This window comes from Panthera leo, chromosome B2 (genome assembly GCF_018350215.1).
Source record: "Panthera leo isolate Ple1 chromosome B2, P.leo_Ple1_pat1.1, whole genome shotgun sequence".
Lineage (NCBI taxonomy): Eukaryota > Metazoa > Chordata > Mammalia > Carnivora > Felidae > Panthera > Panthera leo.
The window spans coordinates 144,876,944-144,889,298 of NC_056683.1; the positions used below are offsets into that span (position 1 = coordinate 144,876,944).

Below are 12,355 nucleotides of genomic sequence, written 5' to 3' on the forward strand. Positions count from 1 at the left end.
TTCCTCCTGTTTTTGTACCCATCAAACTAATCAACATTATTTTTTATATCAATGTTTATTTAGACTGATCCATATTTACCCTTGTATTTTCTGAGCATCGTATCTTATATCTCTTTTGGTCACCCTGGGTTCAAACCACCCCTCCTTGTTGTGAATAACATTCTTTCAGACTGAGTACAAATACTCTCAGTGTTTGTCTGAAAGCGTCTTTATTTGCTTCTCACTTTTAAGCAATAATTTTGTAAGGTATTTTAGGTTTAGAATTCTAAGTTAACAAGTATATCCTCCTCAGTCATTTGATATGACTCCACTGTCATTTTTCTTCCATTATTTCTGCCAGGATCGATTCAAATTATTACTGCATTGCAAGTAATCTATTTTCTTCATTTGATTTTAAGATCTCTTTTTCCTTGCTCTTTTACTATCTTTACTTTAAATTTTTTTAAATGTTTATTTATTTTTGAAAGAGAGACAGAGACAGAGTGTGAGCAGGAGAGGGGCAGACAGAGAGACACAGAATCTGAAGCAGGCTCCAGGCTCTGAGCTGTCAGCACAGAGCCCAACGCAGGGCACGAACCTATGGATGTGAGATCATTACCTGAGCCAGTCAGATGCTTAACCGACTGAGACACCAGGTGCCCCTAGTCTTTTACCTTCTTTGTAAAGTGAATTTATTTTTGTTTATCTTGATTAAGACCAACTGAGTGGAGGTTTTTTTTGTCTGTTTGTTTGTTTTTGCTTTGTTTTGTTTTATCATGCTTGGGACCGTGTACTCTTGAATCAGGATTCTCAGTCATTCTCTTATTAAACTGTCTCTCTTCCATTCTGTATTCTCCTATAATGAAATTTCTATCAGAAATATGTTTAGCCATCTCGTTCTAAACCCCTAGTCTCTGAAAAGCATTGTTTTACCTTTGAATCTATACCACATTATGGAAAATTCCCTCATATCTATCTTGCAGTTCACAAATTCTCTCTTTGGCATTGACTAACTTGCTGTTTTAACCCATCCACTGAGGATTTTTGTTTAATTCCAGTAGCTAAAATTATGTTTTATTTAATAGCTATATTTTTCTATTATGTTTGTTTTCTGATTTAGGTTTCTATTTTTTGTATGCTTTAATTAACATAACATGTATGTGTTTTGTGTTCTGTTTCAAATTGTTGTTTTATTTTCTCAAGTTTTAGGGGAAACCAATCATATATACCATACAGTATATGCTTACTTCCAGTCAAGACAGATTATTCCACTGTTTGACTTGTAATGTTTGATGATGTGTCTCCCTTTAACAGGGCGTGTTTCCCTCGGACATGGATGCCATATGCCCTTCTCCGGAATGCTTTTATGTGTGCTCTGCTTGAAACATCACGCACACCATAAATCTGAGTCTGATACTTATATTAACTTCCCATTCTGGATCACACAGGAACTGCAAAGGTTTAGCTGTATCTCAGTTTCCTCCACATATATATATTTTTTCATTCTGCTAAGTGCTCAGTGTATGTAAAGGACAGACTTCCTCCCCTGAAGAACCTCCTGAAGGCCACCAGGGTATCAGCTCATGCACCTAAATTCTGGGTTTCTCCATTCCTCTATACAAAGATAACTGCTTGTCTACTTTTTCACTTGTCCTCGGAAATTTTTTCTTTTTATAATCTCATCTATGATTTTTTAAACTTTGTTAAATTTTACTTAGTGAAATTAGCAGGAGACATTTCATATTATTTTAGGCCTCCACCTTGCTAGTTCCTGAACTCTCTGCCACTGTGAAATCCACAATGGCCTCGAACTGCCTATGTCCTCACTCATTGTACGTGAGAGACAAATGCACATAGACCTTATAAAATCAGTTATCGTTTTGTGTTTTCTGTCACACATAGTCAAAAATAATCCTGATATACCTTTGACTATTTAGACTGGAAAACAGAGGACTAAGGGAGACACGTTAATATTGTCAAAATAACAAAGGAATTGCCATCCTTGCTAAATAAAAGCGCTTTTGAAATGGGTTGCTACGTAGACAGAAGGAACACCCTTTCACACAAAGGGTGTTATTGACCTTGTAATGGGTTGCCTTGGCACCTGCAAATGACTAGAATTGCCTCTATACTTCTCTTTCTGCTTTTTAAAATTTCTCTACATCATCAGAAACATAATAAACCAAAATGTATTTTAGGAAAATAAGAAATAGAAAAGGGAGGCAAACGTTGAGAAGGACATACACACACCTTCATCACATATTCTGACCCAAGCACAATACATCACATTTCCACCCCACTCCTACTTTCTCAAAATAAATAAAAATAAAGTAAAATGCTATTATCATGGTCCTGACGTCTCCTCCATCCCTCACCTTCATTCTCAACCTGAAAACCCTGTTTTATTGCATTTATTAAATGTATTCGTCTCAAATTTTATGGCCAAGTACCGTCCTCCCAGCGATGTCTCCCACCAGTAATCTAGAACTTACCATGCACCAACTATGCACGTGTTGAGGCCCTTCTCTGTGGAGACCTGCTACACAAAGTGCTCTACTAGCCACGGACTGAGTCTGTACAATTACCTGGCCTTCCAGCTGGCAGGGTCTCCTCACGGTCATTATTCAGGATCACAGCCAGACCCACCGAGTGCGCAGGGAGGACCGAGCTGCTGAGGTCCACCCGGGTCAAGCTCTCGGGCTCTCTCCTCGAGCCCTCCAGGGCGTTTTGTGGGCCGTCGCCTCCTTCCCTTTCTGGGCCTTTTCTCCAGGGTCTCAGCACAACGTGAACGATGCTCTGCTGGTCCAGGTCACAGCTCTATGTGGGAGCAAGGCAGAAACAGACCAGAACATGCAAGCTTTAAAATGCCAAGTAAGGTTCACCTTGTCCTCCGTCCCAGAGTACGCGAAAGACTCTAAAATCTGTTTAGGTCCAAGGCTGCACGAAATGACGGAACTTAAGAAAACAGCCATGTGTGACTGATCACGTTAGATACACTTCTCCTGTCATCAGAGCGACAGAACTCACGCGTGTGTGTGTTACACACACAACACTGTACTGGGGCCACAAACCGAAATGTGGGGATAAAGGGAACAGGGCGATAGAAAACTAGGGTAATATCCAAAGCGATATGAAATGTAGCAGGACAAAAAGGAACCGCACTGCATACAGCAGCACAGTGAAAAGCAGTATTCTTTTAAAACTGGCTTATTTCAGAAGTGATGTGTCCTCCCAACTATCAGATATAAATACTTGCATTTGTCTCCATTCACAAAAGCTCAGAGAGTTGGTTATTGTCAATTACAGGGCATCTTTCTCTACAATTTAAAAGTACTGTGTTTATGGTAGACTCCACACGCACCCCCATGTCACCGGCAAACACATAAGCACGGCGATGGGGAAGCAGGGGAACGGCAGACCCAGGCCACCCCAGCAGTCATCCACTGTTCCTGCCAATTTCACAATTACCATCAGTGACCATTTGCAAAAATGTTCTGCGTCAATATATTGATGTGTATGAACAGGAGACTTGAAAATTTAGTAGAATTAAAGTTAGAAGTCAACTAATTTACTAGGACAAAAACTAGACTACCTGAGATCAAAGCCAGGTCTCAGAATACCTAATGGAGGGGGCACCTGGGTGGCTCAGTGGGTTAAGGGTCTGATTTTTTATTTCGGCTCAGGTCATGATCTCATGGTTCCTGAGTTTAAGCCCTGCATCTGGCTCTGCATTGACAGTGCAGAGCCTGCTTGGGATTCTCTGTCTCCCTCTCTGTATGTCCCTACCCTGTGCACTCACTCTCTTTCTCTCTCTCAAAATAAATAAATAAACTTAAAAAAAATAGAATAGCTACTGGATAGAAAGTCACTCATCTGTCTGCAGAGAAGACCCCCAAATTTCAATATCTACAAACTACCCACTGTCACTCTCTCATCATAGCAATCAATGTTCAAAGGACACCCATGCAAACACAGCGATACTAATAACAATCAGAACTGGCCCCCTGCCCCCCTCCAGTGTTCCACCATTGCACCAGCAAACGTTTAAGAGTGACACCCACCATGTGTCAGCATTTCCTGCAGCCACACAGTTGTGGACTCAGAAGGTCACCAGGTGACCACCCCGGGTCCTGAATCCCATTCCTACCTCTTCCCCATCCTGGGTTCTGAACCACTGCCATGGGGACACACTCACTCTCCCTGCCATCTGTCCTCACAGCTCTGTGTGTCAGGACTGCTCCTACTCAGCAGTGGTCACTGGGTCATCAATCTCTGCCCCCTTGGCCCGCCCCCACGTAACTACTCCATTTCTGTCAAAGCACCGCCCTCCCGCATGGTATCTAGCGTCAAGCCCTCCCTGCCCCCCTTCAGCTCTGATTATCCTCCTGTGTCTTCTAATGGCTTCGGTAGAATCACCACCTTGAGCTCCTCCATCCTTCCCTTACATCCAGCAAGGACTTAGAAATACCCTTCACATCTTCCGCTCCCTTACTTCCTAATTGTCATCTCCCCATTTTAGCCCTTCATCATCATAGGAGCTCTGCAATTGCTCCCTGACCTCCCATCTCTCCCTGTAATCCATTATGTGCAAGTTTCTGGGGTATGCTACATAATCTTTTAAGATGTCTCACTATCAACTGTTAAAAAGAATCTGACAGCTCATTACCATCTTCAGGTGTGTTTAGACTTTTCTCCTCTCTAGACCACCTGCCTTATGATTTTATCTCCTTTCCCTCTCCTTCACTGTATACATGATAGATTAGGTTTCTCATCAGAGCTATTCACTCTGATCTCTCCTCCTGTCCTTGAGTTGGGCTCAGTAGCATGATTGGCTTTGCCCAACATGATTGAACCAGGGCCTTGAAATGTATCTGCACCACTGCTGGGGCCAGCAATAGAGCACCCTTGGGTAGTTTCCACCCAAGTGCAGCAGTACCCACAGCTTGGGCACAGCCTTCCAGCTGGATGCAGGCTGGCCCTGCAGGCCCCCAGCTGACCTGAAGGAGATGTTTATCAATGCACGGCACTGAGATTTTGTGGTTGTTCATCAGGCAGTAATAGCTGACAGTATCTATTTTCCATTCTAATTGGACTAACAGACATTCTATCACTATTCATCATGGCCGCCGTGTTCAGCTAGAACTCTAGGAACTGTACATGGCCTTTAGCCTGGGTTATTTCAAATAAACCAACATCAAGAGCTGGAGTACACTTGAGTGGGCATGTGGGGCAGGAGCTTTGCCACAAGGAGAAACAGCGGAGAATCAGTATGCCAACATCCCCTGAGGCTTTTATCTCTAGTGTGTTCTTTTCAAGGAGGCTCAAGAATTCAGTCGGATAGAATTCCTCTGTCTAAGTTCAGGACTTATGTGATCCTCTCAGATAAAAGTAATGCCTTTCTTCCTCATCTCAATGCCAGAAATTTGCCTGCCATGCTCTTCTTATAGCAGTGGTCACAGCTTGGGCAGTATTTGTGTGTGTGTGTGTGTGTGTGTGTGTGTGTGTGTGCGCGCGCGCTTGTGTCTGTGATCTTCAGACTAAATTTAGAAATTCTTGAGAACAGCAACTGGGTCATGTTTATAGTTTTACTTACCAGAATGCTTCACACAGCACTTTGAACCTAGCAGATTTAGAAAGTATGTCTGTGAATGGAAAAGGTGAGGGACGGGCTAGGAAACAAAAATGAAAGAACAAATATAAATAGTCATAAGCTCAATACCTAAAGTGCTCCCTGGGGAACCAGAAGGCTATGGAAGAAAGAACGTGTAATTTAAAGCCAAATAGATGCAATTTATTAGCTGTATAATTTTTGGCAAATTGCTTTTCCTCCCTAAGCACTAGTTTCTACATATGTTGTTGGCAATAATATCACCAACTTTGAAGACTACTCTGAAGATTTGAGGAAACAGAAGGAGAACAGACCCAATGCACAGCAATAAGTCAATACACAGTTGTTAGTATTGTATCACCATTTAGGAATTTTGAAAACTAAACAGGATTTGTCCCTTATCTTCTACATCCATAAAGCCTCCAAATCCTATTAGGCTGTGCCACTCACACAGTCCAACTTGGAAAATGGGCACAGAAGATAGAATAAGCAGATGCTATAGATGTGACCATCGCTCTGGCAGCATTCCAGCTTCCTGTGAACTGTGTGTGTGTGTGTGTGTGTGTGTGTGTGTGTGTGTGCACATATGTATATATATCACTATGTATATGCATATATATGTATATGTATATATATGCATATATATACATCTCACTATATGCTCAGATGCCATAAAACATATGAAGAACCTCAGTAAATTCTCAGAGTCTGCTAAAATTTGACAAATATGGAAGAAATCCAAATACTGAGATTTTCCTTTCAAATCCAGATTTTTCAAATGCTCAGGGTAGAGCTGGAAAGGGGATAGGAAGACCCCGAACAGATTTCAGTAGTTACAGTGATATGTATAGAACGTATTTCCCTCAGTCTCCATCCTTGGTTCTGAAACCAATAATTGCTTAATTCTTTGACTTGTTATAAAAACCAGTGTGGATCTCAGAAAGCAGTCCCTTTGCCAGATGGTGTAACTGCACCATCACACTGGTTCAGTTCAAAACCTCATTAATAACACATTCTAGGGATAAAGTTTAGTGATCTAGCCACTCTAAAGCCCAAAATAATATCTAGTTCTCGCAGTATACAAAAAATTCCTCAGCTTTAGGAGGTCGAGATTTTCAGTGGGAAGACAGCAGAGTTCTCCAGCATGGCTTTAAATTTCCTCAGGACAAAACCAATGTCTACTTTATCTCTGTTTTCTCAATAAATAGAATATCGCCTCACAAACAGGAAACACATTTCATTTGTGTTTTGTTATAACTTATTAATTCAACAAGAAAGGTGACATAGGTTGTTTAGTGTTGATGAACAAAGTAGTTAATTTGTTCAACTGGGCTTGCTATTATGCTGTCAAATGGAGCTGTGGTCCCACCGGGGACTGAGACATCTATATCTTGGACATTCTCTACATGACCTTGGATTTGGAGATACCCCAGTATTAATAAAACATCTATGGGAATTGTTTGGCAACCAATGACCAACTCTCACCCAGTTGGCCGTTATTCAACAATATCCAAGGAGTTGGTGTATTTTTCCTTTTCCAAAAAGGAGTCGCTTTGCTGACATGCAGTTAGGATTCAAATATTTGGAAGTCTGGTGATCCCCTTAGAACACTGGAAGTAAGCAAAACTTGAAAAACCTGCTAATGATTTTCAAAATAGTCTTAACCTTTGAGACCATGTAAAGACAAGTATATTCGAACAAGAAAATTCCTGGGGAATGAAACGTTATTGGAATGTTTCCCAAACACTCAGAGAAGGGTTAGACAGACAATCTCTAAAATAAATAATTATGCGCTTCAAAAAGTCAAAAATGTCACACTATTAACAAAGTGCTTTCATCTGCTATAGCAATAACGATTATATTAATTAAAGTAAAATAAGTAAGTGCACGATATCTTTGAGGTCTAAATGGCCTCCAGACTGCATTGCAAGGTTTTTGATGCAGTAAGTTGTTTAGTGTTCCCAGAGTCCTCGGAGGGAGGTGCTGTTACCATCCCCAAGTATGTTTTGGGAAATCCAGATGTATGGCCGCACAAATAAAGCTCTTTATTTTACTGGCTGTTTGATTCGATCATACCTGACAGAAGATGAAAGGGAGCCTTCACGACAGGTTGAATGTCACCCAGCTCCTAAGTGTGAAGCCAAGGTAGAAACCCGGGCTGAGGATTCCCCCTTATCCTTCTCTGGCTCCCCTAAACTCCAGTGTGGCTGCTGAGAAGCGGGTGGTGTATGGGGCAGACAGAGCAGGACGAGAGCACAGGGGCCATCGTGAAGAAAGGGTTTGGAAGCTGTATGGACAAGCCTCAGATACAAAGGAATGACTGGGAGGAAAGCCAGACACCCAGAAGCCTTAGAAGACAGCCCCACTGGAACTGAGTCAAAGGAGGAAGCAAAAGAGAGTATGGGCGGATCTGATTAAAAACAAACAAGATTAACAAGGTAATGATGAAAGGACCAGTGCCAGTTACACAGGAGTCCGTCAAAGCGGGTAAAGAACTGGAGTGAAGGTCACCTGGCAACAGTCTATGCCCCAGAAGGCCAGTAGCAGCAGGCAACTCGGCGCTCCTTGGGGTCCCAAGCCCCCGAGAAGACAGCACTGACCACTCTGTATTGCACCTACTTTCCTATGTGTTTCTCTCCGTCACCAAGCAGTGCCGGCCTCAAGAAAAGACACTGCATCTCTCTAATGCTGAGCTGGCTACTACAGAGACCAGCCCCACCTGGGTTTGTTGAATGACTCGGTGACCTTGTGAAGCACGCGTCAAGTGTGGCAGCCACTTCGGAGGTGAGGAAACTTACGCATGGCTTGAGTGACTCACCCAAATTAGACACATAATTGGGAAATGAAGGAGCCAGCTCTGTAGGCCATGTTTTCTGGCTGTAAACCCAGTGCTTTTGCAAATAGTCTGCTTGAACTATTCAAATATTCTGCTTCTCCACCTCTCTGAAGTCAGGAAATGGGCAGGCATGTTGGACACAACGTCCTGCAGGTTTATTTGTACAGGCATACTGACCAATCCACACTCGTGGGCATACTGACCAATCCCCACTCGTGGGCATACTGACCAATCCACGCTCGTGGGCATACTGACCAATCCACGCTCGTGGGCATACTGATCAATCCACGCTCGTGGGCATACTGACCAATCCACGCTCGTGGGCATACTGACCAATCCACGCTCGTGGGCATACTGACCAATCCACGCTCGTGGGCACACTGACCAATCCACGCTCGTGGGCACACTGACCAATCCACACTGGTCGGCATACTGACCAATCCACACTCATGGGCATACTGACCAATCCACACTGGTGGGCACACTGACCAATCCACACTCATGGGCATACTGACCAATCCACGCTCATGGGCATACTGACCAATCCACAATGGTCGGCATACTGACCAATCCACACTCATGGGCATACTGACCAATCCACACCAGTCGGCATACTGACCAATCCACACTTGTGGGCATACTCTACCAATTAGTCATGTTAGCTTCTCTCTAGTCTTCTAAGCTCTATTTTCATCCTACAAAAATGCCTAAATGATTTCAACAGGAAGGCTGTCCTATTGTGTACCAACTTTACATTTTAAAGGCTGAAAAATCTCTGATTTTCATCTGCATTTTTAACCACACACATTTTTTTCCTTCAGAAAAGCAATAATATGGTCAGCCAAGAATTATCAGATAAAAGATTTCCTAATTTAATAGTCAATGTTGTTATCATATTTTCATTTTAAAAATTGTTTTGACACGAAAAAGGTCTTTCTTAGATGATCTGACATAAATTATCTCAATAAAAAAGAAACACTTTTTTAAACAATTCAGATTTCCCTTTCTTTTGCCGTTAAAAATTCAGAATGCTTTTTAGTTGCTTCTTCTGATAATAACTTTTAACAAACATGTTTCTGTACAAGTTTTTAATAAAAGTATTTTCTGTGTCAGAGAAAGACAAAACGGCAATTATTTAGGAAGTTAAAGATATTTTTAGATGTAATGGTTGAGAAATATTTTGTATGGTCACAGCTAACAAGGCAACAACATGGATGAAGCAGTGCGAGTCCAGAGATGTTCAGAGGAGAGTCAGAATGACCAGAAAGGAATCGTTCCCACAGGTTTGTTTCTCTTGAACTCCAGTTCCCTCAGTCCCCTTCAGTGAACACTAAATGCCAATTTATATTAATTGGACGAGAATAAAAACTGTTCCTTCAACCTGAGCTTTCATTTTTTTAGAGAGATTTGTAGAAGATGGATATTTTGTGATTTATGCTTTGAATTTATCTCACATTTCTTATGACTAGTTTTCATCAGAATCAAAGATATTATGCCACATAGAGATAATGAAAGGCCCCTTCTCTTGTTGCTGAAGGCTGAGGAACACAATTGAGGTGAAAGGTCAATTAGCCCCATGCTAATTAGCCAGTGAGGGTCGGAGCCATGCTCCCCACGTCCCTCCCACCCAGGGCCTGGGACCATTTTGCTGCTCATTAGGATCCAACAGGAGAGGAAGGGGACAAATGGGAATTGATGGCCTTTGCTACCAGGGAGCTGTGTAGTAAATGATTTACTGCAGGTGGATGTGAGTCCTGTATGCACAGGTGAGGCCTGGGGTTCCCTGGGTCCATGCATGCCCTTCCCTAGATACACAGGTCACCTGGTCCTACACCCATTAAACCAAATTAAATTACGTTTTATATTGTAAGCTTTACAAAAAGCATTTCCAAGTGTCATTTCTTTAAATGTTCTATTACTAGTTATGATAAATATTATAAACAGTTAAAATACATATACATGGAGTTTTCCAACAGAGTTACATTAGTTTTTACAACTCATGCATATGCTTTATCGCATTCATGGAGAGGGTGGGGCACAGCGTTAACACACTCTCCTCAGGCATGTATGGCGATCAGATGAATCCTGAACAATAGTCCATTTTGTATCATATCTCCTTCCTATAGAAATTTTTTCCTAGTTGATACAACCCTAGGAAAAAGTACAAAGCATGCAAACTGTCCTGAACCCATTTCCTATGATACCTCTCTCTCACTGCGTTTTCTCTCTTCCCAAAATTCAGTGGAAAACTTATTGCCAAAGAGATTTTGTTTACAATGTGGAGAGAAGATATTTTGCAGCAATGAGGCCACTTCAAGAAAAACAAAATAACCTGATAAGGACAAAAACATCTTTAAATCCTTTTTTGGCATTTATCCATTGCCAGGCCCTAAAAAAATGTTGGCCATTTTATTCTGCAATTTGTTTCTGGTTTCCCTCTCTTCATCCCTCACATATTTCTACTTTCTAAAAGAATCTGATGGTCTTTGGATGTTCTCCCCTCATCTCCCCTGTCTTCCTCTCTGCCCCACCCCCTCCCCACTTTACTCATCTGCCCTATGCTGTCTTTCTTTCTTTCTTTTTCTTTCTTTCTTTCTTTCTTTCTTTCTTTCTTTCTTTCTTTCTTTCTTTCTTTCTTTCTTTCTTTCTTTCTTTCTTTCTTTCTTTCTTTTTCATCACTTTTATTGTTAAGATATTTTTTGTCTTGGGGCACCTGGGTGGCTCAGTCAGTTGAGTGTCCCACGTCAGCTCAGATCATGATCTCACAGTTCATGAGTTTGAGCCCCACATAGGGCTCTCTACTGTCAGCACAAAGCCTGACTCTGCCCCTCATCAGTTTGTGCTCTCTCTCTCTCAAAAATTAAAAATATCTCAAAAAAAAAAAAAAGAGATAGCCTTTGTCTAACTTACTCTTACATAGAGAAGAGTATGGAAATTTTTACTTTGGGGGGCACAATCCAGCAAAATTTATGCCAAAAGCCTAGCTATAGAGATTGTTTAGGGCTGTTCAGACCGTTTCTGCTAACTTCTATGCTTGTAAACATGATTCATTTCAGAACTGTAAGTGTTTCCCAGACTCTGTGAAATATCAGGACTTCTTAAAGGAAATACATAAAAATTTCAGATAAAGAATATTGAGAATAGTGGTGGGGAAAAGCTGTAGGAATGTTTTATTTGCACTAAACTACTTTCTACCTCTAGGCCCTAGATGCTCAGTATATCTCACCTGTGTTGTGTTTCTAATCCATGATTTCTTTTGTGTGAACACGAGGGCCAGACTCATTCAGAACCAAAAAGAAATAGGTGTGCCTTTTGCGTGGCCCACAGCCCAATGTCAGTTACTAGGAATGCACCAACTAAGCACAGAAAAATAAATTGATTGGCTCAAGGTTGCAGTAAGGTAGTAGCCAATCTGGAACAGAATAAGTTTTCTTTTGTTTTGTTTTGTGTTCCAGTGTAACTAACATACAGCATTATATTAGTTTCAGATGTACAATGTAGTGATTCAATTACTTTATGCATTAGTCAGTGCTCATCATGAGAATAAGTTTATTTTATTCATGTCTTTAAAAGAATCTATTAGATGACACAGAAAATGCTTATTTCGAATCTGTAGAAACCCAGAGTGATAATTTGAACCTTTGATTATTTGAAAATAGATCTCTCTCCCTCCAAAAACAAACTAACAAACAAAAATGAAAACAAATCCCTCTTAGGAGAAAGCCATGAAAGAAAAAGCCATGAAGTCACACACCTAACACAGAGCTTTAAGAGAAGAAATGCGTGTTTGGGGCACCTGGGGGGGGTGCTCAGTCATTGAGCATCCAACTCGTGATTTAGGCTGAGGTCATGATCTCCTGGTTCATGAGATTAAGCCACATGTTGGGCTTTGCTAACAGTGTGGAGCCTGCTTGGGATTCTCTCTCTCTCTC

The 12,355-nt window shown here is 41.5% G+C and overlaps 1 protein-coding gene across 2 annotated transcripts in view; it reads right to left on the minus strand.

Annotated features, from left to right (window-relative positions):
* The window catches only part of PRKN (parkin RBR E3 ubiquitin protein ligase), a 1,339,251-nt gene that overhangs the window by 907,418 nt on the left and 419,478 nt on the right, over window positions 1-12,355 (minus strand). For both annotated transcript variants that reach the window (XM_042940251.1, XM_042940250.1), the window contains exon 3: window positions 2,565-2,796. In XM_042940251.1, the coding sequence (XP_042796185.1) occupies window positions 2,565-2,796 (232 nt within the window). The remainder of the gene's footprint in view (window positions 1-2,564; window positions 2,797-12,355) is intronic.